The sequence below is a fragment of the Sturnus vulgaris genome, chromosome 7 (genome assembly GCF_052056855.1).
Source record: "Sturnus vulgaris isolate bStuVul1 chromosome 7, bStuVul1.hap1, whole genome shotgun sequence".
NCBI classification, from domain to species: domain Eukaryota; kingdom Metazoa; phylum Chordata; class Aves; order Passeriformes; family Sturnidae; genus Sturnus; species Sturnus vulgaris.
The window spans coordinates 4,116,362-4,144,329 of record NC_142249.1 but is presented as its reverse complement, the minus strand read 5'-3'; the positions used below and the strand labels follow the sequence as shown (position 1 = coordinate 4,144,329).

General features: G+C 48.0%; 1 protein-coding gene across 7 annotated transcripts in view; it reads left to right on the top strand.

The window, feature by feature from the left end:
- HDAC4 (histone deacetylase 4) overlaps positions 1 to 27,968 on the top strand; it is a 170,095-nt gene that overhangs the window by 20,338 nt on the left and 121,789 nt on the right. For all 7 annotated transcript variants that reach the window (XM_088167569.1, XM_014889888.2, XM_088167565.1 and 4 more), the window contains exon 2: positions 5,186 to 5,435. In XM_088167569.1, coding sequence (XP_088023695.1) covers positions 5,414 to 5,435 — 22 coding nt within the window. In that variant the 5' untranslated portion in view covers positions 5,186 to 5,413. The remainder of the gene's footprint in view (positions 1 to 5,185; positions 5,436 to 27,968) is intronic.

Sequence of the window (27,968 nt, the reverse complement as noted above, 5' to 3'; positions counted from 1 at the left end):
CATGTGGTTTTGGAGGAACTGGGCTAACACAGCAGCGAGTTCGCTTCTTTATTTTTATTTTTCATTATTCCGTTGTAATCCAGTTGCTCTTGTGGCCACTGCTGAGCATTAAGCTGGTAGTAGATTTTTCAGGGTCACCCGTTATTCTCACAGTGTGTGTTTAGAGACAGAAAACTGTTTGGAGACTCCAAACTCTTTGAGAGGGGTGTCTGATGGTGTTTGAGGTTTGTAGATACATTTCCTGGAAGAGGTCTGAGTATTGCTGGAACTGTAGGAAAAGCAGCACTTCTGGGCAGTGGGCAGTGCTTGTGGAACCTGCTTTCCTGGGACAGATCCAGTGCAGCTGTATTCTGCTGCAGGAACAGGAGTAGAGAGGATGTTGTCACAGGGTTCTGGGGGTCCTGGGGACTGCTGCCACTGTTTTTGTCACCTTGCTAAGTGGTGGCTGGGAAATGGTGGTCCGTGGAGGGGAGGCGAGCTTGGGAGGCTGTTTCACACTGGCTCTGCTCTAAAGAAAGCGGCCTGGCCTAGTGAAAGGTGTCCCTGTCCATGCCAAGGGTTTGGACTGAGGTGGGCTTTGAGGTCCCTTCCAGCCCAAGCCGTTCCATCATTCTAAATAAAGACACGGTAAATCTCCCTGTGGTCACAATGAATTGTTTCCAGGCACCTCTAAGCCTCTTCCTTCCCTCCTCTTTTCATGTATGGATCCTGTATTGGCAGTATTTTATAAACAAAGTCTGAGAAGCAGCAAAGGCAGCTTTCCCTCCCTCTGTTTAAAGTGCAGGATTTGTTATCAAAGGAGAGATTTAATCGATAAAGCTCTGAGAGAGGCTGTGCCTCCCTTCAGGTCAGTGTGTTTGTGCCAGCTCGGGGCTCTTTGCTTCTAAGTGCAGCGAGGAATGTAATTTTGGGGGAAAAAAACAATGATCTTGTAATGGATCTGTGCCAGGCAGAAGGCTTGGCAGTGATGCCTTTTGGAAGGTGGTGGTGGGTGTTTCCACGGCTTTTGGAGAGCCAACACCACAGTGCTGCTGGAGTACTGCTCGAGGAGAGCCAGGATGTGGAAGGCCGCCTAGCATCCCTTTGTTCCACCGAGAGCTCCGAGGGATGCTGGCAGCCAGAGCCGGGGCACCAGAGCTCCTGGTCCCGCAGTAACCCGGCTGATTCAGCTCTGAAAGCCCAGCCTCAGGCCAAGATTCTTATCGGGGCTGAGGAGCAATTAAAGCTCTGAAAAACTGAGCTCTGTAAATAAAGTTCTGTGATGACTGTCATTAGTGGTTGCTGCACATCTGGACTTGTGATGCCACAGGGGCACATCTGGAAGGGGCTGGGAAGAGGAAGGTGAACGTTCTGCTTGCCACAGAATCACAGAACCATAAAGGGGTTGGAAGGGACCTTAAAGATCATCTTGTTCTACCCCCCTGCATCTTTCACTGTCCCAGGTTGCTCCAAGCCCCATCCAGCCTGGTCTTGAGCAATGCCAGGGGTGTGTCCACAAGCTCCCTGGGCAACCTGTGCCCAGTGTCTCCCCCTCACAGTAAAGCATTTCTTCCTCATACCTAAACTCCCACTCTTTTTAGTTTGAACCCTTTATTCCTTGTCCCCTCACTGCAGTTCCTGATGCAGAGTCCCTCTTCAGCTTCCTCACGGCCCCTTCAGATAATTGAATGTTGCTTTGAGGTCTCCACACAGCCTTCTCTTCTCCAGGCTGGACAGCCCTAGCTGTCTCAGCCTGTCTTTGTAGGGGAGCTTCTCCAGGCCTTCTATCCACAAATCATTCTGGTGGCAGAACTGTGAGATTCTTATGTTCAAAGAAAACAAAACAAAAAACTTCCTGCTGGTGTAGAAGATCTGGAATGACTTTAAATCCAGGGAAGGTGCCTTGGTGGTTTGCTGAGGCACCAAACCAGGGAGAAACGAGGTACTTTGACAGGGGCTGCAGTCCCTCAGCCTGTCCTGCAGGAGCAGAGGCTCGTTTGGGGCTGTGACAAGGGGATGACAGCACTCAGACCATGGCCACCCTCTGATCTTGATCCTGGGATGTGATGAGAATACAGCTGCTGATGTGCCAGCCCCCATGCTTTTAGGGGGCCTGTGCTCTCAGGTGTGCCCTGATAGAAGCAGGCTGAAACAAACAGGCATTAAATGGTTCCTTGTGCTCCTGTTCCTGAGATTTTTAAAAATCTAGCAGTGACCAGACTGAAAATTCTCCCGTAAGGCAGGCAGATCCCAGTCCTGATTAAATGACGTTTGACAAAGCTGCTGGTTTGAGCCTGCAGCTCTGGGCACTTCCCGTGGTGCCACCCCTGCCCTGCCCGTGGCTATTGTCCTGAGCCCTTCCCTTGCTCTGTGCCCAGGGACATGCCAAACCTGGCACGCTCCCCCAGCCCTGCTTGCTGGCTGCCAGGCCAGCTCCCGTGGCCACCAGCTGGTCCCTGGGCTCGTGGCATGCTCTGGCTGGCTGTGCCCATCTCTGCTCCCAGCTGGAGCCCAGTGGAGCCGGAGGTGGCCCTGGACCCCCGAAGCCAGGGGTGAGCCTTGCTGTGACCTGTGTGGCCGAGTCAGCGGGGTCTGGGGACCCTGAGCAGTGTCCCTGCCCGTGCTGGACAGGGATGTGCCTCTGGAATGATGCTCAGGATGGACTCGCTGTTCCTCAGCCCAGAGGTGATCGCCCTTGTCCTGGGAGGCACTGGAGCAGAAGTTAAACAAACTCGGGTTTGTTTTTCTTTTCAATTTTTTTTTTTTTTTTTTTTGTAAACGAGATCATTTGCTTGGAAAACCCTGTAGACCTCCCGTTACCTGAGACATAGGGGTAGGCAGCGTTTTGCTTCTTTTAATTTGAGGAGTGTTCTCCTTGAGATAGTGGCAAAAGGACAGAAGAATTGTTGCAGGTGGAGGTCTGGCAGCTGCTCATTGGTCTGCACGGAGATCAGTGCAAGGGTGCCTGAAAATTGCAGTTTGGTTGGAGGTAATTTGGGACATGACTGCTACGTCCTGGAGACAATAATGGAATCACAAAGTAAATGAAAGGGACCTTAAAACCCATCTCATTCCACCCCCTGCTATGGGCAGGGAGACCTCCCACTATCCCAGGCTGCTGCAAGCCTCTGGCCGTGGGCTCTTCCAGGGATGGGACAGAAGCAGGAATGGATTACACTGGTGGTGCTGCTGAATGAGTTTGATGCTATTCATTCAGTCCAGTTTCTTTGGGAAACTTTCCACTGTTCACACTCACACTTTCATTCTTGTGCTGGGAAAATAAGGACATGGAGATCTGGGAACTCCCCTCCAAGTCCTTCTTGTCTGCAGCTGAGATGGCTTATGCTACAACAGTACCTGCTGGTTTTAATGGAAATAAATTATGTTAGTATCTTGCTAATGATGCTAGGTCTAAGCTGACCCAGCTCTGTTTAACAGGATGTGCTGATTAATGGGACTGGAACATCTTGAACATTTGGGATAGCAGAGACCTGCAGGGGTTAGAAATGACATTTAAGTGATTTTCTCTCGAATTTGACGTGTAACATGGAACGCGTTCCAGGTCTCTAAGAATGCAAGGTGGGCAGAGAGGAACTTGGAGAGTGGTGATGCTGAGACACTTGGGCTGTAGAGAAACAGTCAATTAAAGAGGGTTTTTAATGAAGCACAGCAAGGAAGGGACTGTGTTCAGCAGTGCCTGCCGGGACCTTTACCTGCACATCAGGAGTAACTTCAGAAAGCCCATCCTGAGCCACTGTGCTGGTGGTGGAAGTCTCAGACCTGGTTTTGCTTCTTGGAAAGGAGCACACAAATCCGAGTGTGCTGAGAGCTCTTCCAGGAATAGCCAGCACTGCCTGGAATGCCGTGGCACAGCCACACTGTGGGCAGATGCTGCTTGTGCAAGGCAGGAGAAGCTCCCATCTCAGCTGCTGTTGCCTGCCCCAGCGGTGCTGCAGGGCACCACTCCTTAGGAGCTGCTGCTGGAGCAGTTTGGGGTGAGCAGAGTCAGCTGGATCCATGGGGATGGGCAGGAATAGCTGCTGCCAGCAGGGTGACCTCACCCCAGTGCTGGGTGATGCCTGGCCGGGCAGGAGGAGCTCCCCTGGGCACCCAGGAGGGCTGGGCTGCTGGTTTTTTGTGGTGTTTTATAGTGCAGAGAAGGGAAGTCACCTGTGGCTGTGGGATACCCTGCATAAAGGATAGCTGGGTTCAGTCTGGGTCAGTGGCAGAGCAGAAGCCCTGAGCCAGCTTGCCTGTAAAACAGGGCCCAGGAATCCAGAATGGTTTGGATGGAAAGGAACCTCCAAGCCCATCCCACTCTGTGCCATGGGCGGGGACACCTTCCACTATCCCAGGTTGCTCCGAGCCCTGTCTAACCTGGCCCTGGACACTTCCAGAGATGGGAAATACTAGATGTCACTTGGTATAGTGCCAAAAAAAGCCCTGACCCCCCCAAAACAGAACTTGAGCAAGTTCTTTTGGTGTAAGGGTGGCTGGTTAGGTCAGCATGGGTCTCAGATGGGGTTGCTCCAAGCCAGGGTGTCTGCTGCTTCTCTGCTTCCATATTTTGCTGGGCAAGGGCCAGAGGTTGCTGACTCTCTGGGTTATTTCCTCTCTGTTCTCGCTCCCTCCGTCTAATACATAGCTTCGAAATAATTGGGAATGGTGGATTTTTTCCCCTGGGGCAGTATGGAGCTGCTTCTGAGTAATCTGCTGGAGGCTTAGGTAGAGTGGGAGTGGAATTGATTGTGTGGGTTTTTTTCCTTCCTGCTCCAAGACCACTTCTTGGCACTGAGGAATTTTTCTTCAGACTTCTTTGGGGAACAGATGCATGAAGTACAGTTACCACTCATACATATGGCTTTTAAAATATGGAAGCTGTTGGACTGAAGTGGCTTCATATGGTGCTGTTGGAGAATGAGAATTAACATGGAATTTTGGGTTTCTGAGGCTTTAGTGTGTCGTTGTAAAGTTGTTTTCTTTAATTGTTTTTTTTTATTTTTTAAATAATGTTAAGTATTAATCTGCATCTTTATGGTTATTAATCAAAGTAACATTTACAACTCTGAAAATTACTCTCTGCAGCCCTTAATGCCTAAAATAGCATTGTAGTTAAATCTCGGGGATAAATAGGTTATATAATGTACAATTTAAATTGCTGTTAATCTCAATTTGCTAACGTAGACATCTTTTTCTTTAATTGCAGGTTCCCATTTTAAAAGCCATTGGAAGACACTCTGCCACCCTCTTGGATTACTTCCCATACGACTCATCATGTCACTGTGCCCTGGATTTTACAAGGTGGCCATGATTTAATCCCCACTTCCCACTCCTATGTATTGGTGAAGCACTGGAGCTCTTTTGAGCTGCTGTTACTCCCGTGGGAACTGATCAGTCTCAAATCCCTTCTCCCAAGGACTTGACATTGCCAGCAATGAGCTCCCAAAGCCATCCAGGTAAGGGCAAGGCCACTTGGAGTCCCAGCAGTCACCCCAAAACACAGTTTGTTGCATGAACACACCTTTGAGTCGTGCTGAAATGGTCATCCAGGCCCCTTCCCTTTCCTGCTTCGTCTAAAACTTTGTGTAAAGGTGGAAAGTGCTGCTGCTGTTACCAAGAGTTACAAGGAAATTTTACCCTTTCAGGTTTTCTCTTTTTTTTTTTTGTTCCAAAATTTGGGTTTCTAATCGTAGCATCAGTGAAAGTTGGTATTTTCTGGGTCATTAAGCAGATGTTTAATTTGTTAAATCTGTGCTGATGAGCATTAATGATATAGAGTGTACCTCCAAGGAACGGACATGGTTATGCTGGTGCCTTTGTTGATATTTAAGAAAACTCTTGGACTTTTAAAGTACTTTTTAATAGGAAGGAATAGTTTTGCTGGAACAAAAGTCAATTGATCCACCTCAATGCTGTCTGGGGGATTATCCCTAATGTGTCTTGTAATTTGAGGCATGATTCATCACTACCAAATTGTGCATTTCTGTCTGTCATGAGGATCTATAGCTGCTCAGTTACCTGCTTTCCAGCTTAAAGGTGCCTCACACATTTGTTTTGAGGGAGTTTGGGGCAACTTTTGTGTTAGGCAGAGCTTTGTAAGAGGAATTTTAATTGTGCTTGGGCTGTTTCAGTTTATGGTACAGAACTGGCTGCTGGGAAGCAAATAATCCAACAAGGCACGTGGAAGGACTTACTTCAATCTGCCTCTGAGAGATTACTCTGTGACTTCAGTTTAATCAGGTTGGGGTTAACAAGTAAGGCTGAAATGCTAAAAGCCAGAGAACAGCTCATAACATTTAAAGAACTGCTTGTTTATGGGGGAATATATCCTGCAATTAATAGGGGTTCTGGAGTCTGCAGGCAGCAGGGGTACACCCAACCCTCTCCTCACAACTGAAACGAGTCTCTAAAATCATTAGAATTATCAACAAGAAAAAAAAAAAGTGGCCTCTGCTTCCATAATGTAGCAGTCTTAGATTTTGAAATTTGTTGGTACTATGAGGAGTTGAGAAACTGAAGTGTGTTTGTATGAGTGTAGGTGTTTACTGGAGACACAGATGCAAAGTGTTGTTTTCCAGGAGCTCTGTTCTTGAGATAACAGGTAATTGCTGTTTCAGTGTTTTCATGACTCAGGAGTGAGGCTGGGCAGCTGTGCCTGCCTGCTGTTCTCTCGCTGTGGTTGTAGTGGTGGGACACCTTGAACACCCACCTGCAGTCCAAACCCAGCTGTGGGCGTTGCTTGGCTCCTGAAGGAGCAGCTCTCCAGAGGTTTGGGAAGTGGTGGTGTCCTTCCTGGTTAGGCTGTTATGCAGTGGAAGTCTGATGCTAGTTTGTCTTGCTTGCTCTCAGAATTCATTCCTGAACACTTGTTTCTCCTGCTTCATTCTGCTGCTTTGGCTCAGCGTTTCTGTAGATCCAAAAATCACCTGGAGCTTTGTTTCTCTAACAAACCCATCTAGAATGGTGCTGAGAAGGGTGGTCTGATCCAAACCCAGGGGTGTGGCAGCTGGGTGGGATGGTGTTGGATGTCCACATGCCCTTCCTGGGTGCTGGACTCTTACTCTGCTTGTATTTCTGGAATCCTGCAGTGTTTCATGGTGTCTTTCCACCCCCAGTGTTCTTGTTGCTCATTTCTCTTTCAAGAGTCAGTTATATAATAAGGAGCAGAAATATTTCTCAAGCCTTGCCAAAGATGACATCTGGACTTCTCATGTCAGTTGTCATAGCTGTGTTGATTATACAGCTACAGGTAATTATTCCTAATGATGAACATTGTTTAAGGGAAGGCTCTGGCTTAACTCGAGAGCCTATTAAGCCTTGCTTCAGTGGGTTCAAGCTTTCTTCTCTAATCTTCTCCAAGGCCAGCACTAATGGGATGTTTCAAGAGCTGTGCCATGAAATTGTTGCGGTGTAGATGAATGGAAGTGGTTTGGGTTGGGCTTTTTGTCCTGTGCTTTTTTTTTTTTATTTATTTTTTCGTTTCACTCTGTGAAGCTTTTGTGAGAAGTGCTGGGCACTGAGGGCTTCTCGCTGAACGAGGTGGAAAAATATGGAGAAGATTTAAGTTGGCTAAGAAAAGCGTGACTTCTTCCCTCATCACTGCCTCTTCTTTTGTTGCATTTTGGAGGAAGATTCCATAGGGAGTAAGAAGCAGCTTTTAGAGAAGAAGAATACCCAGGTGAGAGCAAACTTCCTGGGAGGTGTCACGTGGCCCTTGGCTTTTGGCAGAGGAGTCGCCGCCTCTTCCAGCACTGGAACAAAGCTGGAAAAAAAGACGCTGAAATTGTGCTGCGAAGGCTCAAGTTGCTGTGAAGTATAATTAAGAAAATTAGGCTAATTAAGATAACATTGAGGATTATGACAAAGCTTGGGGGGGCGGGGGAAAGCGTGTTTAGTTTCACTCCTTAACCTGTTCACTCTGGCCACAATTTACGCTTGCCTTACATAACCCATGGTGCTCACCTTACGCAGGCTGACTGGGTTGTGAGTAGGTGTGGGGTTTTTTTTATAGTTTTTTAAAATGTTTTAGGGTTTTTTTTCCCCCTCTCTTACTGACCTTAAATGATTCCTTGCTGTCGGCTTCTATCTCCCCCCTTAATGTTCAGTGGCTTGAGTTTCACTGTCGTTCGCTTCTTTAATCAGTAAAGATTGTTCTGCTGATACTAGTTATACATAAAGATAAGTTTTAAAAAACCAAAACACTTAAAGTTAATCACTCAACTGATTTGTATTTGTTTAAAGTTCACTTTCCTTTGTAAAAGCTGAAAATCTCCATGTTCAATGAAGCATTTTGTTTATGAAATGTTATCTTGCAGGAATTAACCAGTCTGAATGCAAATGCTCCATCCTTTCTTCAGAGCCACCCTTGCAGAGATGCAAATTTCAGCTACATTTTGCAGTGCTGAATGTTTGATAATTAGGAATATTGAAGTTTTGAAAATGAGCTGCCTGGCTGATGGGGAGAAATCTGCAGCAGGGATCATTAGGGCTGAGAGGAGCTCCCGGAGGAAGCAGAGAGCTCTGGGATCACATGGCATCAGGAGAACGAGTTGGGGAATCACGTACTGTGATTTGCTGGGCAGATAAGGACTTTTGCACAGGGCTTTATCTGCAGCCAGCCACTCTCCTGCTCTGCTCCATGGCTCAGTGAGGCATGGAGAGCCATTTCATGCAGCACACACAGAACAGCTCTCCCCATGAGCGTCTCCCATCGTTTTGCGCTGCCCGATAAATATTTGATGCGTTCTCTTTTTAAAGATTAAGAAGTTTCTGTGGAGATGCATTTCAAGGCAGCTTTAAATGACACTGACCTACTTTCTGGCAGCAATGAGGCTGTCTGGGGAAGTTATCTGGGGGCAAGAATATAATTTCAAATAAACACAAGGACTATGGAGGTAAACTCCAGCTCTCTTCTAGCAGGGCTGGGCTGTGGTGGGTACTTGGTGGCTGTGTAAGAACATGTGGACATGGTGTGTCATGGAATGGTTTGGGTGAGAAGGGGCCTTACATCCCATCCCATCCCATCCCATCCCATCCCATCCCATCCCATCCCATCCCATCCCATCCCATCCCACCCCCTGCCATGGCAGGGAGACACCTTCCACTATCACAGGTTGCTCCAAGCCTCATCCATCCCAACTTGGAGCACTCTCAGGGAGCCCTGCTTCCCCTTACCAGTCTGGTGCTCTGGTTTTACCAGGTTATTCTAGACTGGGAATTCAGAGGCTGTTCCCTTGAGCAGCCTGGTCCACCAGTTTTGGAGGGGACTTTGGGGTTGGCTGTGGAGTAAACTCAGTTGGAAGAGCTGAAAACTCCAATAGATGGAACTGGCCATGTTTCCATTCACTTTTCTTTCTCCAGCCCGTGCCAGAACACCTTTTCCACCTGCTTTCCTGTCCGTACCCATGTGGGAGCTGAGTCTGTCCTGGATTTCCTGTAGGAACAGTGCCATTTTGAGGTCCTTAAAGTCTGCTCCCACTAAACCTGTGAAGTTTTCACTTTCTGGAGCATCAAATAGTTGGGACTTTCTGTGCCAGGGTTTGATTGTACCCTCAAAAGAGAAGAATTGTTTTGTGCTTCAACTTGGGGTTCAAGCTGAAGTTCCTGCTAGGTCAGTGTCCCTGCCAAGTACATTCCTCTCATTTTTGCTTTTTCTTTAAATGCAGTTCTTGCACTTAGGAATTCTTTAAAAGCCTGTTTCTAAAGTAAGTTTTTTAGCCTGTGATGTTTCCTGCAGTGCAAAGATGAGAAGCAGGTACTTGTGATGAGAGGCACAGAACTTTGGATTATTTTGAATGAAGTACAGGGTAGGCAAAAGATATAAAAAAGGTCATACTTTTAAAGTCGGGTGATTCTGTAATAATGTGTGAGATAGTCCTTGGGATCTTGTATCTCACTTGGAAAGGAGACAAACCTTTTTCTACGAGGTTACCACATTTTTGTTGCTCACTTTTGGTCAACCCCAGTTTGCCCTGTGTCTCATACTTCCCCAAATTCAGTTTGTTACCGGAAGAGTGGATAAACAATTGCAATGACGTTTCTTCTTTAGGTGTAGTGTTTAGTATATTTTTTTCATCCTCTGACATCTGTAGAAACTGCCTTTACAGTCAGAGGATAGCCAGGAGCGAGTGAACATGAAGTAGCAGGTTCCTGGCTGGAGAATGAACAATTGTGGAATTGGTAATGCTCCCATCCTTCAGTAAAGGCTTCGCCAGTCCCTTTCTCTCTGTAGCTTGCCATGTACCAGGAATTTCTCCCCCCTACTTTTGTTTTTTTATTTTGTTATTTCTATTTAGGCCATTAAGCAAGAAAGGCCTTGACATCTGCACGGTTTGAGGTGCCAGGTAGAGTGGTCAAACCACTGAGAAATGGGGCACGCAATTTGTTCTTGTGCAAAGAAAAATGAAATTAATGCATCAGCAGGTCTTGTTTCCATAACCAAAATCAAAATCGTGTTGTTTCATCAGTTACTGGGACAGTATTAGCTGCAGTGCCTTGGCTTGTTTCAGGTGCTCAGCAGCTCTTGAGGTTCCCCCTGGGGATTGCTGTCACCCTTTGGCTTGATGGACTGATTTGCTCAAGTGATTTTTGAAGCCTATTTATAGCCTCTCAGAAGGATGAGGCTGATACTAAACTTCACACCTGTTGAAAGATGAGTTCCATACAGGAATAGTCCCAGGTGGGCTTTTCTGAGACCCTCCTGTCTCAGCTGGAAGCCACCTGTGGTGGCAGCAGTGCCTGTGGGAGTTTCCAGGAGCCCCTGGGTGTGTTTGGGGTTCAGTGGGGCATTGCTGGTCCTGCTCTGAACCCTAGCAGCACAGGCTATGCCAGGGATTCCACAGGCCAGAGTTAACCTTCCCCGTGTTTGTAGCTGCCCTGCTCCACTTTGATGTAGCAACAAATGTTTTGAAAGCTTGAGTTGCCAAGCGTGAGGAGGTTCTGCCAGGATGACTGGGCAAGGTCAGCCTGGGGGAGACAGGAGCCTGACCATGGCTGCCTGTGGATACCTGGGCAAGGGGGGAAGGACAGGTAGGACTGTGACAGCAGCCATTAAATACACCCTCTCAGCCTCTGCTCATGTGTGGTGTGGAGTTTTTGGGGGGCCGATAGAGTAAATTTTATTTTCATTTGTTGTTTTTGGGGTTCCTTTTCTGTCAGTTGGGTTGTACCAGAGGCTGAGCAATTGCAGCACTGGAAAACAACTTCTTTAGCTGATGTGCCTATGAGCAAGCAGAGCAAGCAAGAGAAACTTGTAGAGGTGCTTGCAGTGGAGGGGACTGCTGGAACCCCCCTGTGCGCTGTGGCAGGGCTGGGATCAGCGTGTTGGAGAAACCGCAGCCGAATTCAAGGAAATCACTTGGGTTTTTTTTTTGTTTGTTTTTTTTAAAAAATCAATTCTGACCCTTTCGCTATTCTGGAACCTGTGCGCTCGTGCTGTTTGCAGCCGTTGTGCTGCCAAACCACATAAATAGCTTTATGGGGCAAACCGTGATGGGAGCGAGCTCTGCTCTGGGAGCTCTGAACTGCCAGCCTTGGCCTCGGGTGCCTGTTTTGTCCTCCAAGGCAGCTGCTGAGGCCGTGTGACCCCGCCAGAATCAAAAGCATGGAGCGCAGGGTGAGGGCTCTGCGTGCCCGCCGTGGCTGTGCCGTGCTGGGGATTTGAAGTTTTCCTTTACCAGCTGCTGCTGTCCATGAACTCCCTCCTGTGGGGTCACTTTTTTGTTCTGCTCTGTGACCAATAGCACCTGAGGGCAGGTGGTTTTTTGTCTGCTGCTGGAAAGGTGGTTTCGGCAGTTCTGATCAATTGGCAGTTCTTCAGGCAGGAAACCCTTAAAGCCTGGTGATGCTGACATAATCCATTGAGAATTATATTTTGCTCTTCTGTTTCAGCATTCAAAACGTGCGCTTTCTACTCAAACAGGCTTAAGCCTCTCTGTTAACTGTGACCTAAATCTTATGCTGCCTATAAAGAGAAACAGTTTTAAATGTTTTTTTCACTCCTGATCTAGAAATTGCTTGAGTTGCTCCTGTGGGACGACATAAAAGCCTGAACTAGACCAACCCTCTCTTCTCTGGTCATAAAATCTTCCAAAACAGTAAAAAAGACCATACACCTAACTCCACTAATCCATCCAAGTACTGAATCCTTGACGTCTGTTGCTTCAGGAAAAATCTCTGAAACTTCCCAGAACTTGCTTTATTCTAGCTAAGGTGCCAGTGGTCTCACAGAACCTCTGCCAGGGGAAAGCACATGATCCTCACAGCTTACCAAACCCAGGAGAAGGGCTCTGGCATCTCTTCCCTGCCAGCAGCAAGAATCTGATTGGCATTAGATGGCTTTTTCCCTTCCTTTTTTTTCCTTTCCAGCAGGTGCGAGGCCTGTTCTGCAGGCTCGTAACTTTTGACAGGTTTATCGTGATGTCTTCTTGGCAGGTAGGGCTGATGCTATTCCTTCAGCCTGCATGAAAGATTCCTTTCTTTTTCATTTTTTCCCCTTCAAAGTGGAGCTCTGTGCAGCGGATCTTTCAAGGAGGTGATGGGACTGTTGCCCCTGCTTTCCTTCTTTTTATCTGGAATTGCCAGCAGGTAGAGCCAACCTGAAGGGTCACTACACCTTCACCGGTACCTCCACCTCCCCCAAATAAACTTGAGACAGGCTGAGCTGAGCAAACACAGCACCAGGTCGTGTTGACAGAGGTTTGGGAAAGTTCTGATTTATTCCTCTCATGTATTTTCTTTTTCACAAGGAAAGTTATGCAGGGCAGGTTCTGCTCAGGCACTGCCTGATTCCTGAGTCTTTCTAAAGAAGCTGCTGTGTGAAAGTTGCCCCTTTCATGGGAGACCTCAGCCTGTTGTTCTTAGCAGCTCACCAAAGCGCTTAAGGAGAATTCCTCCTCCTCCACTGATTAATTTCTGGCATGGAGCACAAAATAGCTCTTGCGTCAATAAATCGTCACAGCCTCTGCTTGTCTCTGTCAGCGTAAATACAGTTGGACTCCAGCATGCCCCCAAGTAGGCCAGAGGTTGCCAACTTTGCAGCTGCACGGTGGTCAAGTCCAAGAGTGCATGGCTGGGGTGTCAGAGCTGCTGCAGTTTGCATTGCAAGCCCCTCTGCCCCCCCACCCCTCCTTAACTTCCCAGCTTCTGGAATTCTACTCTATTTATAAAGATGTTGTTCTGCAGTTTAGAACATAATGGTTTCGGGCGCATCTGTTTGATTTACTGGGAAAACAGGGGTGTGTTTGTGGCTATGAGCAAGGGTTCTGCTCTGTGACTCCAGCCCTCTCCCATCACTTGGGAGTCTCCTTTTCAAGCTGTTTGCTCAGACTCCTTTTATTTAATTTTTTTTTTTAAATTTTTTTCCTGATAGTTCTGGTGTTTACTTTTGTTGGGGAAACTGTGGGTGGCAGTTGCACAAAAGAACGTGATGTTTTGGGAGTGATTGCCCAAATCATTGGGCAACAGGGACTTGATCTTTTGATGTTCTAGCCATCAGATGAAAGAAACTTTCTGCAAAGCCATTTGCTGGAACAACTGTTGTGTAAACCAGGTGCTGAATGCTGCTGGAAATGGGGAGGGGGCGAGAAACCTGGAAAGTGGGTCATCCTTCTGCACTTGGGGTTCCTGCAGGGAAGCTCGAGGGAACTGCTGGAGAGGCCGAGACCATCCATTGGCAGCTTCTGAGTCAGAGAGTGGGATGGAAACTGCTGGTTCTCTTCAGAGGTTTCTCCTTAGAGAGTGCCCTGATGAAACTGCTGGTTTGGGCTTTCCTGGAGCATGTTCCTCCTCCCACTGGCAAGGCCACCCCCACAGCTGCCTGCCTCTAAAGGAAGCAGTTGAGCAGACTTGAGAATAAGAACGATTTGGAAATGTTTCTAAAATTTAGATTTAAAAAAATTATATTATTCTCTTAATCTGCATCTAAATACAAACACAAGCTACTGGTGGAGGAGCAGGGGAAAATTCCTTGATATCCCACCCGTGGGTGAAAACTCTTGGTGGGTATTTTTGCCAGTTTTGAGAAACCAGCTGTAGTTGCTCTAAACCAAACTATTCCATTATAAACTTCTGTACATATTCCTTCTGTCCCTTGAAACAACAACCAGCCTGTGGATGCCAATGGATCAACACTGGAAGGGTAGGCCTTGATGTGATTTGGGTTTGGAAGAAATTCCAAAGGTAGAACACATATTTTGAGGAGTAAACTGCTCAAAGATGACTTGCATTGCCAGAAAGGAGAGCATGGCTTGCTCTCAGCCTCATGTGGGGATGTGATAAACTCCTGACCAGTTTGTTTAACCCTTGGTCTGTGATGTGTGGGGCAGTGCTGGAGGAGTCACAGGAGGCTGAGGCTGCAGGAGAAGCAGTGGTGGCTTTGTGGCAGCTGCCTGCCTGTGCCCGTGCCTGTGTTGGGGTGCAGGCTGTGTAGGCTTTTCCTGCTTTTCTATACCGTGGTGTTGATGCCAGGGTGGTGCTTTGGGCACAGAGCAGCTCCCACTCCCCTGATGTGGCTCCTGTGTGTGTCTGTCTGTCCAGGCTCCTCCTGGCTGAACTAGCCAGAGTCTATTTATTCCTTAGGGCTGTGCTGGGCTTTTCCACAGCCTGGTGTTGGGTCAAGCTGCTGGAGCCTGCTGCTCACACACACACCCACCCACACACTCTCATTTTCCCATCTCGGGTATCTGACGTGCCTCTGGACATCATAGGGCATGCTGTGGGCAGCGAGTGATGCTGGGGTAAACACTGATCCACAACTGGCTGAGCGAAGCTGTGTCAGCTCAGGGTGTGCTTGGCTTTTCCTTCTCCCCAGCACCTGGCTGCTGGAGATCCCCTGTCCCCACTGATCAGGCTGGGGCGTGGGGTGATTGTTGGTTCTGGGAGCTTTCTGGGATGCCCATCCCACACTGAGGAGTCTTTGACTTCCTTTGTGCCTGAGGTCAAATTTTTTTTTCTTGTGAAGCACTGGAACAGACCATCCCTGGAAGTGTTCAAAAAAACATCTGGACTCTAAAATTAATTATTTCCTTCCTATTTCAGTTTGTATTTCATGGTTGGGGCTGCTTTCTTCAGGAGAGGCAGGCAGGAGAGTCCCTTCAGGAACCACCAGTCCCCAGAGCTGGGTTCTGCAGTCTGGGATGAGCCCTCATCTGGGGAAGGTGAGCTGGGATAAAGGGGTGTGCTTGTGGTGTCTCGTTTGGCTCTTCAGGCTCCTGAAGCCAGAGAGCTCTGCAGAAGGAGCTTGTTTTTATTCAGAAATAATGATGCAGTAGTTGGTTTAGACACATAAACATTTGAGGCTTGTGCAGGCAGAGGTATGAGACACACTTGTGTTGGGAGATGAGTTCTGTCTCGCTAGAATCTTGCAGGAAACAACTTTGGGACTACTTCTTTTGAAAATTCGTGAGTTTTTCATCCCCCAAAAGCTTCAACTGGTTTTATTTTGCAGTAAGAAGCAGTAGGTAGGGTTTAGGAACCGTTGTTGGTGAGATTGTATCTGGCAAAGACCCCGTCTCACTTTGAAAGAGGCAGAATGCTCAGCATTTGCTCCTTTTAACATTTTTTCTTACTGTTTCCCACCAAGGCTGTGTTTCCCTCGTGTCTGCGAGCTTCACTGGTTTTGTCACATTTGCAAGTTGTTAATAACATCTTGGTTTGTTAATATATTCTTGATATTGGCAAATTCTACATGATTTATCTGCTTAGATCCGCGTTATTTACCGCTCTGCCTTTTTCAAGTTAATAATTTCCCTGACTAAGGATACCTTTGTGCACAGGGAAAGATGCAGGGAGGAAAAATCTGCATGGGCTGTTTCTCCTCCTGCCAGACTGAAACTAGTGGAGGCTGCTGTCCACTTTCACTGGTCATCTGGTGTCTCCTTTAATTAGAACGTTTCTGACTTTGAGCTTCCACATCTCCTGGCTCAGGCCTTGGGTCCAGTCAGAGACATTTGGGCCACGCTGTCTCAGGTCCCCAGATTGTAATTTCAGCTCAAGCCCTCTCTTAGATGCTGGGAAAATGCACTGAAGCGTGTGGGGTGTTTACCCCTCAGCACTGGGGGGGTTTTCACGAAATGCCCCTCTGAGTGCAGGGTGACAAAAGCTGTGACATCCAACGAGGGATCACTCCGAGCATCCCATGCCTTGCTGTGTGGCTTCTTGGAGCTGCTGACCTCTGCCGAGTGCCCTTGGCCGTGCCAGACCAGCAGCGTGCTGGCGGCTGGGAGATGTTTTGTCTGGCAGCAGGGAAGGCTTGGTGCTAGCGGGAAGAGCTGGGACCGCGCGTGCCGGGTTTGGGATGGCCAGCGGTGCCTGGTGTGGCCGTGGCAGCTCTTCCCGACTTGCCTGAGGTGCTGTGAGTGCCAAAAGCTCGAGGGGTGCAGCCCAAACGGGCCCAAGGCTCGCTGGGTGCGTGTGGCTCTGTATTAGTGGTCCTGTACTCTCAGTGAGTGGTTGTACACGGAGCACGCACGTGGCACGATGCTGCTCTCAGCAGGTGAAGCTACGGCAGGAAAACACCTCCGGCTCGGCAAGATACAATAGCAGAGCTCAGGGAGCTGGGGTGAAGCATGTGAGGGATGTGGGATCTGTGAAACCGGAGGCTCAAAGGCAAAAATAGCATCATTTATAATAGTAAAAGCGAAGGCTCCTGTGCGACGCCTTTGCGTTCTGCCAGTCTGTACTGAATGGAGGAGTAGTTTGCTTACAGATGACAAGCAGGGATGAATAAGCACTTAAAATTTTTGGTGCTGGAGAAACAGCTCTTCCATCTTGGCCCCTGACCTAGTCAGTCTTGAAGTCCCTTTCCTCGGCTTGCTGCTTGAAGTACGGGTGTTGGGAGGCATGGAATTAAAACCCTATCCACATCCCATGGCCTCCCTGTGGGGTCCTCTGTTCTGCTCTCCCTGTGGGGTTTCCTGTTCTGCTCCTTGGCATGCTCCAGGACATGTTTTGACTGGACTGTGTGCTGATTTTGGAGAGGGCCCCTTCGCTGCCTGGTTTGCCCCCCAGCAGCAGGAGGAGATATCCAAAGCACAGTCCATGGACTCTTTCACCATCTGTAAACATCCCGTCAGCATGGACTAAATCCCTGACGTGTTTTAATGGATGGGCACCTGAGCATCTCGTGGAGGTGAAATGGAGGAAGGAACACAATAATCTGGATGCTTGAAGAAGAGCAGCAAAGTGTGAGTGGGTGTAAAGTTACGTCCTAGAGTAAGGAACTGCTGTCCCTTGAGGTCTCAGTGCTGGGGCTGTTGGCTGCAGCAGCTCTGCCTCTGCTCCTTGCTCTTGTCCTCTGTGCATAATTTCCATGGGATTTCTGTGGGACACCTTAAATATTTTAACTGTTTAAATGAATGAATGAATATTTAAATGAATTGAAATAAATGTTTAACTGTTAAGAGTTTTGTAACGGGAGGCGACATTGTTTGGATAGTTTTTTTTTCCCCTTTTTTTTTCCCCCTTCTTTCTTCCCCTAAGCTGCTGCTTTATGGGCTTTGTAAAGACCTAGTCCAGGGTGGAAACAGGGGCAAAAATAGCTCATGGTAAGGAGTGGAATGCACTTAGTGCTGTGTGTTTCTTCTAAGTCAATACTATAAATTGCTTTCTTGATGCTTAATGATCAACTTGTTAAGACATGGCCAGAAGTGGTTCTCTGACCAGGAAAACCTTCTTTTTGCTGTTGTGTTTACCTGAGCTGGCAGTGGAGGGATAGCTGTAGTACCTGAGGAACAGGCCTCCTGAAAACTGGTATTTTGGGGCATTTTTCCACTTGCCTGCCCATGACTGATACCTGCAACATTTCTGGTGTTATCCTCGCACCATGGCGTGTGTGTGAGGGTGATGTGAGGAGAAAAGCCAACCACTGGCCTTTGGAAACCGGCAGACATTGCAGCAATGTCCATCAGGGCTTTTATTATTTTCATATTTGGCTCCAGCTTAAATGTCAGTGACCTCATGCTGGGAGAGGTCCCATCCGCAGGGAGCCTTGGCCAGCGTTTCCCAAACACAGCACGGGCATCTTGTACCCTCTTACATTTTACACATTTTACACCCTTGCACTGCAGTTCAGAGAGGGTCCCATGCTGGCTTCCTTCAAAAATAACTTGTGGTGGTGAGGTTGGCGAGTACCCAAGGGAACTGGTCTCTCCTGAAGGTATAAATCCAGTCCTAGGCTGGGTTGTACCTTAGGAAGGTGAATGTTGAGCTGAACAAGTGTTCTCCCTGGCAGTGAGATGCACAAGGTGTTTATGGCCTTTAAGAGAGCCCAAAATGAGAACAGAATATAGAATCGTATGTGAGATGAGTTTATAATTCTGGCTATTTTGGTGCTTGCTAATCTGGTGTTTTTGCTGGCCCAAAAAGTAAAGGTAAAGAAGGCCAAGCTGGCAGTGAGAAGCTTGGGGGAGACTTAAAGTTTGGGGACGCTTGCTGTTTATGTGAGCCATACTTTGTGAAAAAAATTTTCTGTTAATATGGGGTTGGTGAATAATTCAGGATTATTGCAGATCAAATTTCAGGGAGAAGCATGGCCACATCATGACCTCCATGATTTTCCAGCTCTTGGTGCATTCATTCCCATGTGCTGGTGTTTTGGGGAGGAAAGGGGGATTCTTTGGGACCTGTGCTCAGCTGAGTCAGCTTTATTAGCAGTGCACGACTTCCTGAATTGCTGCCGAGGAAGGATGTGCTGTTGACTCAGAAGAAAGTCTGTGATGTCTGGGGACAGGGTCAGTGAAGTGGATTCCTGAGCTCCAGCGTGCTCTTGAGGCTATGAATCACTGTGACAGCAGAAGTGAGTGAAAAGTGCCATTTCCTTTTAAAAAAAACCAACAAAACAACGCCAAATGAGAAGGTGGAGGAAGGCCCTGGAGGTCGCGCTTGGTTAGATAACAGGGCAGGGTGGAATTTGTGGTTTGCATCATTAAGTTTGGCACTGGCTTCACCCGGGTGCTTCTCCCGGCTGTAAACTCCCGCGCTCCCTGTGGCTCGCTCCTGTAAACTCCGTCTGCACAGCTGTGAGCGCCCGCGTGTGCAGACTCAATTCCTGAACTGGATCGGGACAGCGGAGGATTTTCTGTACGGAATCTTCTATTAAAAACACGCCCACACTCCCCAATCACCCTCACTTTTCCTCTGCAAACTGCTCATTTGTCTCCGAGTGCTCTGTCTGCCTCGAACATGCCTGTGTGTGTGTGGCATAGCTTGAATTTTTATGCCGAGGAATGTAAACACCAAATCTGCACAAGACTCGCCGAAGAACTCTGGGGCTCTGGTGCATCATCTGTTTGTTATGTAACCTGATAGAATAGGAGTGAAATGGAAACCAGATGTCAAGGCAGAGCAATTACAATGTGAGTGTTACAGTAAATGCACTTTGTGTTCCTTCCCCCCCTCCCCGAATGTGGGGTTTTATTTGGGAAAGTGCTGCGGGAGTCCTCGGAGCTCTCAGCACGGCTCTTGCTTAAAGACTTTGTTATTCTGTACTTGTGTTCCTTCATGTAATTAGGGTCTGTGTGCTACTCCAGATCCACGAACCAGCGTATTCCCAACTTGAAATGAGCTGGACACAAGTGCCGAGTCCCGGGAGAGCCCCTCTGTGTGTCCGGCTCTGTGGGTTACACGGTCAAGCCGCACTAAATTTAGCATTCCAAGGGAAGCTGCTTTGCTTGTCATGTTTAAATTTGGCAAGAGAATCCCATCAGAGAGCAGGTTTGGTGCGGGCTCTGCTGGGGATTCCAGAGCTGGAGGAACATCTGGGAGGGGAGCAGATGGGAGCTGCAGTTAGCTCATTTGCTCCAATTCGCCGTACGACACGGAGGATAAAAGGGAAAACGGATAATCATTGATTCTCTCTGGTGGGGAAATGGATTCTTCCACCACTGGCTCATCCCAGAGGTTTCTCTCTGCTATCTTCCATTAAATAAGGCAGGCCCTCGGTCGATGCACATCTGTCTTGGTCTTCGTGTGCACCTTCACGAGTCGAGGCGTGTGTGCGATCTCCCCAAGTGGGAGCTGACGGGAAGCTCAGGGAGCTCTTCCCTTCCCTGATGTTTTTCATCTTCCTGCACTGATGTTTATTCTTTTGCTGCTCAAGATTTATCTCCTTCTGTCCAGTTAAGCTTGGAAGCCCAGCAGAACCTTGCTGGTGGAGTTTGGGCTTGGGTTAGGGCCACAGGGGCTGGAGATCCAGTTTTTCTCTGGGGGCAGAACCCGTTTTGGGCATCCCTCTCTTAAGTACAGATAACTTCAAGAAACCCTTAAATGAGTTGTACATGCCAGATGAAGGAAGAATTAAAGATTCTTGCTCCTCCTAAACAGCAAGTTTCTTCTCTTAAAACCAGCAAACAGGGAGAAGAGATCAGCGTGAGCGCTGGCTGCCAGCCATTCCCAACAGCATCCAATCTGTGCCACCTCTCCTTTTAACAACAGCATGGAAAGAGGCCTTGGGTGCATGATAGGGGTCACTGCTCAACTCTGCCAACACCCAGCAGTGACTTCTGCAACATGCCTATGGAGTCTGAGCTGAAACTGAAGATTTAACTTTTCCCCACACAAAATGTTTACAGAAAACTTTACAACTGCAAGGAAGCAGCAGAGCCTCTTGCACACGTGAAGTCCAGAATCAGGTGTTCCCAATTTGGAATTGCTTCCTTTCCAGCTCTCCTTCTGGAGAAAAAGAGACTCGAGGGGGACCTCATCGCTCGCTACAAGTACCTGACAAGAGGCTGGGATGAAGTGGGGGTGGGGCTCTTCTGCTGTGCCTTAAGTGAAAGGATGAGAGGAGGTGGCCTCAAGTTGCACCAGGAGAGGTTCAGACTGGATGTTGAATATTGGATATAGAAAAAAAAATCACCGAAAGAGAGTCATGGCAATTAGTTGCCCATGGAGCTAGTGCAATCTCTGGAAACATTCCAGAGGTGCCTGGATGTGGCACCTGGGGGTATCACTAGAGGTGATTACCTTGGCACTGTGTTAGTGTTTGGACTGGATGATCTTGAAGGCCTCTTCCAGCCTTGAGGATTCTGTGGTTTCTTGTTTTTTTTTCTAAATGGAGACTGTGGAGAGGCCAGACATGGTCACCGTGGAGAACATCCCCCCAGGCTGGTCATGGTGGATGTTTGCCCACCTCTCTTGTAAAGGTGCTGATATTCTTCTCACAGAGCCCCGCGTGAACACAGCTGTGTGAGTGACACCAGGCCTTAAAACCATGGGAATGCAGAGCACATGGAAACGTTGGCCAGTGGACAGGAGCAGCTCCCTTCAGAGTCAGTCACAGAGGACTGGTTTAGAGGAGGAAAACAGGTCCATCAAGGAAGCACTGAGCTCAGCTCCTCTGCCGTGTTGGTCCTGAGCAGCCTGGGTGAGCCAGGCGATCGCGGTGCTGCCTGCAGTGGTCACATGCACTGTAAAAACAGCAGCTCTGCCAAGAGCGACCTTCAGCATGGCTCCCAATGTTCCCCGTGTTATTTTTAACCTGTCTGGGTAAATTTCCAATACAAAGGCCACTGCTAATCTGATGTGCTCGCTTTCCCAAATCCTTATCTTTTGCTTTCTAGTGCACTGACGCATCAGATGGAACAGCAAGTTTCGGGCTTGGGTAAAGCTTTGCTTGGATGGCCACAGCACCAGAGATAAATAAATATTTCAGCTCTGTTTTATTGCTAAATACATTTCTTTTTCAAGATTTTTTTTTTTAATATGGGTTTTAACAATTTTTTTTCTTTTTAAAGAAAAATGCTTGAACTCTGGTTTAAAAATAGCTGAAGGCTGTACTTTGATTAGGTTGCTGTGGCGCTGACGTCAGCGGGTGACATTTATCTCTGTATGGATTTGTCGCCCTGTTGACTAAGGCTGTATTTACACAAATGGGGATATTTCTGTTTCTGCTCTGTTCTGGGGGGAACCAGCAACAGCTCTGCCCCAGCTGTGTCCTTGCCCTCCGTATTCCTGAACTCTGCCTCTCTCCCGTGCTGCTTCATTCCATCCTGCAGTGAGGATTTTTTGAAGTGTTGGAAGGTTGCTTTAGGAATTCACGTTGCCGTGAAGGTCCAGGCATGATGATGATGATGATGAGGCTAGGTGGAGAAGGACACTGGCAGAGAGATGCCGAACATGACTTGGTAAAGCATCAGGTATGAGCCTGGGTGGATCCTGGCTGGATGGCTCCATGAGTGGACAGGTAATGGATGTTCTCCAAACAGGAATTATAGAAAATAAGTCCTGAACAAGTGAAATAAATGTGAAAAAGGAAGAAAAAGCAGTGAGCAGTTTCAGCCCAGCATGGCTTTGAGTGCAGTGTATTTCTCTGTCATGTATTTAATGCTTTCATCCAGCCTAGTTGCTGTAATTCACTTTTTTGTTTTTGGGGTTTCCTTGGCCCCAGATCCCACTGTTCCAACAGCAGCAGAAAGCACTAGGTTTCCTAAATGCACTCTTTTCTAAGATGTGGTTCATGAAGCACAAGGTTTCCCAAAAGGAAGTTTCCACAGAATCCCAGAATGGTTTGTGATGGAAGGGACCTTAAAGCCCACCCCTGCCACTGCAGGGACACCTTCCACTGTCCCAGGATGCTCCAAGCCCCTATGTCCAGCCTGGCCTTGGACACTTCCAGAGATCCAGGGGCAGCCACAGCTTCTCTGGGGAAGTGCTCTCAAAGCTGTGGCTGTTTTTGGGAGATGCACTTGGAATACCTTTTAATTTATCCCTGACACTGAGACAGTAATAAAGGGAAACCTCTAGAAACGAACTTAATTAAAGGGTAATACAGATTAACTTGCAGACTCTTTCAATTGATCACACCATTCCAGTCCGTTTTCCAGGGAATCGTGGGTTTAGATCCGTGAGCCTTGTCAGCTCTGCAGGGAGGAGGCAGCTGATGCGGGCTGGCTTCAAGAAGGCATGGAATGTGTTTGTGTCCTCTGGAGCTGTGAATTAACTGTGGGACTCCCCCGTGATGGGCAGCCAGTCACGCATTTGGCAGATTAATCACACTGACTTGTGCAGAGCTTTTACCTGGCCCTCATCCCGTGGCAGGAGGGAAAGGAGCACTGATTAACATCCTAGACACAGAGCTTGCTGGCACGGGAGTACATTTTGGTGCTGGTTTCAGGCAGCTGGCAATGGACGTGTGGAATAGATTTTCCCCAAATTTCACAGTGGATGAAACCTGCGAAGTGAAATGTCATTATCTCTGCTGCTAACCCATCTGTATTTGGGGATTTTTTTCCCAAACAGCAATTCTTTGGGCTGCACTCACCTGCAGGCTCACTGCCGCTACTGCAAACGATGTTTTCTCTGTGAGCTGGAGCATGGCACAGAGTCAAGCTGATTGTTTCACATCTCACCCCAAGGCAGCTGCTCCTTTCTAAACCCCTCTAATATACCATTAAGAAGACCAGGGAGCTGGGAGGAGCTGCTGTCTGGTGGCATCCATGCTGGGAGGGAGGGCTTGCTTTCATCCCCTGCCACTGTCTCCCCAAATTCCAGCCTTTCTGGTGTCTTGCCTCATTAGTGTCTGGATGAAGACTGTAAGGTCAGTCAGTAGTACAGGAGTTTGATAAATGGGAATTTCTGCTGGCGTTAAATATGCTTGCATGTCCAAAACACATATTGATTGAATATGGATATTTATGCACAAATGTATCAATGCATAGGTGCATCTCCTGTGCAGAAAGCAGCATCTGGGTGACATCCTCGTCTGTGGCAGGGGGGTTGGAATGAGATAATCCTAAAGGTCCCTTCCAACCCACACCATTCTGTGATTCCATGATGTTGTCTCCATGCCCAGAGAGGGACAGCAGCCAGCAGTGAGGACAGCATTGGTTAAACACCGTATTTTGCATTCATTTGGCCAGGGCTGACTTGAGCTTACCTTTTTTGTATCTAAAGGAATGGAAAAAGATCTTCCACTTCTTGCTAAGATGTGAGGAGGAATATGCCTCCTCACCTGCTGAGGTTGCAGCAGGACATATGTGGAGTGTGTTAGCCTGGAGGTCAAAGGGCTTATGACTCTTTGGGAAGGCTCTTCCAGGCTCGGAGGGTTAGTAATGGATATTTAGGGATTTCTGTCGGGGTAGCTCTGCTAGTTTTGGTGCTGGCTGAGGTACCATGGGTTTTAAAGCAGTTGCTGAGGTGAAACCTTGGGATTCCTATTGTGATACACTGCTGCCTCAACTGGAAGAGATGAATTTTCTCTAGCAATGCCTAGCATTAACTTCTGCAGTTGCAACAGAGGTCGGAGCGTTGCTCAACAACCCAGCAGCCCTTTAGGTGAGTGCTGATTTTGCAATGCACAGCCAGCAGAATTAACCTGGGTACATCACTGGGGGGGAAAACAAGGGCCTGCTGGTGGTTTCCCCCCTCTTTTCCAGTGGCTTCTGCTGTAGATGAAAGCGAGTTTCAGGGCCCCAAGCTCCGAGTGCACGGTAACCAGGCTGCAGCCTTGGCTCTCTCCTCCAGTTTGTCATTAAATTTTAAAGTGGAAAAGCGATAAGGAATCTCTGTGCAGGGAACATGCCTCATACCATGGAGTTAAACTGCAGCTTTTGGGTCCTGCTCTGAAAATCTGATTAACCTGAAAGAGATGAGGTGTGCCCTGGATGATGCCAGATAAAGCAAAGCGCTCACACGCATGGTTATTGCTTCTCTACCTGTTTATAGCAGCTTCCCAGCCTTTATTTGCACCGATAGAATCGTTGGAGAATGCTGTGGGGCAGGAGCAAATAACTATTGAAGTAGAAGGAATAGCCTTCAGAGAAATTGGACTTTCCCACAACAGAAGCTGGATACAGAGCTTCTCATCCAAATGGCTCGTGCAGATAGGCTTAAACAAGGATTTATGGTGAGCGAAACAGAGAGAATTGGCTTTAGGGTTTTTTTTAAGCAGCAGAAGAATAGCGTGGAAGGAGATTATAGCTCTCCTCTGCCTGCATCCAGCTGCACGTGACAGCTTTTGCAGCTGTATTTTTGGAACATCTTTCCCCAGCTCACCTAGAATCCCCAGCTCGAGGCGTCGCAGCTGCTGCCAGCTCTGCTGCCTGCGAGCAGCTGCTGTATTGACAGGCACGTTTTTACCCCGGGAGATGCCGGCGGTGTGGAAATGAGCGAGAAACAACTGTTTATATAATCCGCCCGTGCAGATCAATCCCTGGGAAAACAAGGTGCTCCCTGTCTGCAGCAGCGGCGGCGGCGGCGGCACACACCTTGAGCTGCTATAAATAGCTCCAGTGCCTCTTCCCAGGGCCGGCTCCGGGGCCTTTGTGTTCTGCTGGGTGGGAAACTGCTCAGGAAACTGGCAGTGATTCCCACTGCTGGGAAGGCAGGGGCTCCGAGCAGGGGGCTCCCTGCTCCTCGGGGATTCTTTTGGGAAAGTGCCCCTTCCTACCTGGATCTCTACTGAATTTCAGGGAGTTATGGAATAGTCTGGGTGGGAAAGGACATTAAAACTTATCCCATTCCACCCCTGCCATGAGCAGGGACAACTTCCAGTATCCCAGATGGCTCCAAGCCCCATCCAGCTTGGCCTTGGACGCTTCCAGGGATCCAGGGACAGCCACAGCTTCTCTGGGCACCCTGTGCCAGGGCCTGCCCACCCTCATAGGGAAAGATTTCTTCCCAAGACTCCATCTAAATCTACCCTCCCTCAGCTTACAGCCATCTCCCCTTGTCCTGTCCCTCTGTCCCTTGTCCCAAGTTCCTCTCCAGCTCTCCTGGAGCCCCTTTAGGCTCTGGAAGGGGCTTTGAGCTCTCCCTGGAGCCTTCTCCTCTCCAGGTGAGCACCCCCAGCTCTCTCCTTCCACTAAATGCCGAATTGGTATCCAAGTGATGTCAGTGATCCATCAGCCAAAGCTCTTCAGGAGTCATATCCCTGATGGATCTGGAAAATTCTGTGCAGTTGTGCAGTAAATATTTGGACTTGGTGATTCTTTAGTCACAGTCAAAGCCCTGCATATCAGGAGCACGACTGGGGTCGGCTCTGCAGGCAGTTCCTGCTCAGTGATGGCAATATTTGCTTTATTTGGGTGACTGACATGTTTTTAATCAGACGGAGCAGGCACGGAATGAGCAAACAAAGGGGTACCAGAGCAGAGCCAAGGCACTGCAGCCTTGAGCCACGGCATTTATGGTGATCCCTGGGTTGTAATGGCTTCATCCCACGTTCCTCCTGTGGTCTGGTCACCCCTTACACAGGCAGTAAAGCTCTGCTCCCAGTCGTGCCATGAGCTGCAGTTCCAGGAGAAGCTCCTTGGGGCCAGGAGAAAACCCAGTGTCGAGGACTCTGCTCCTGGTGACCTCCTGTAAATTAGGATTTGTGTTTTTTACCATAATGGAGGTTTTTACCTGAGTGTTTCTGTTGGAAGTGGACTGGGGAATCCTGGGAGGGGTTTGCTGTGCTGCAGGATCACTTCCTTGGGCAACTTCTCTCTGCAGCAGCATTCTGAGAGCTTAGCAAAAACAAATTTTCTTCCCACAATCTTAATTCCTTACTCTTTCTCTCTTCCGTCTCCTTTCTCTTCTCTAATGCTGGACAGAGTCAAGCAAAATCTTTTAAGGGTTTTGCATTTTTCCTTTTTTTTAAAAACTTTTCAACCATTGCTCCTGCTTAAAATTTCTAAAAGGAAGCAAAAAGCCAACCCATATTTCTGTTTCAGATTGGGTAATTGGAAATCACCCACATGTGCTCTTCCAGAGGTGTGAGCACAATTCCTTGGGCCGGTGCCTTTCACCTGGTTTGCTGTTCTGGGATATCCAGTGTGGGATTAGATCCCTAAGTGCTGCCCTTGCTGTTTAACCTCCTCTTCATGTTAATTAAGGTAGTGATGTGGAACACCCTAAAAAAGATCTTCACCCTGAATAGGCTTCTCATATTTACAGAGAAGGCTATTTATTGTCTGTAATTTTAAAATGTGGCTATTATACACGCCAGAATGGTTTGAGTGGGAATGGACCTTAAAGCCCATCCCATTCCACCCCCTGCCATGGGCAGGGACACCTTCCACTGGACCAGGCTGTTCCAAATCCCATCCAGCCTGGCCTTGGACACTTCCAGAGACCCAGAGGCAGCCACAGTTTCCCTGGGAAGCTTCTGACAGTGCCTCACCACCCCATGCCACTGGGCAGCACAGATCCTGAATTGGCTCATACCAGGTTGAAGGGGTGTCTGGCAGGATGAAACCTTTGGGAGCTGTTGCTTCCACTTGGAAAATTGTGGAAGGGTTATTGGGTACCAAACAGCAAACTAGTTCAGTGGCCTAAAACAATTTCATGTTTAAAACTTTTGATATTTTTAAAATTCTTTTTAAATGATTTTAAATGACTTGATTCTTTTTTAACAGAGTGTAATTTGAGGTGATTCCTCATGAATTTGGATCTTCTGATTGCTTACATCCCAGAGTTTAACACTGCTGAAGAATACAGGATATGTAAAATATTGATAGGACAAGGGGTAAGGGATTTAAGCTAAAAGAGGATCCATTTAGATCAGATATAAAAAAGAAGGGTTTTTGCATTGAGGGTGCTGAGGCCCTGGCACAGGGTGCCCAGAGAAGCTGTGGCTGCCCTGGATCCCTGGAAGTGTCCAAGGCCAGGCTGGACACTGGGTCTTGGAGCACCCTGGGATAGTGGAAGGTGTCTCTGCCCTGGAATGAGATGAGCTTTAAGGTCCCTTCCAACCCAAACCATCCTGGGATTTCATGCCAACAAGTTGGACAGTGGTTGTTCTTGATGAGGAGAAATCTATGGTTGTGGTTGTGCAAAGTACAAAACTTCTGATGTAAAATCCTAGGAAAAGCTTAAATACAAAGAGGTGATGGAATTGCTTTGAAACAAATTTTTTTAGTCTCTTTTCTTGAGGTGTCAGTGTGTGCATTAAGCATTCTGTGCAGCTGGGAAAAATGTTTTGTTTTTAATTTTAGCCCTGCTAATAAAGTCTTGTCATGTATGTCAATGAAGCAGAAAGAAAATTACTCCAGAGCTAACTGTAGGTTGTC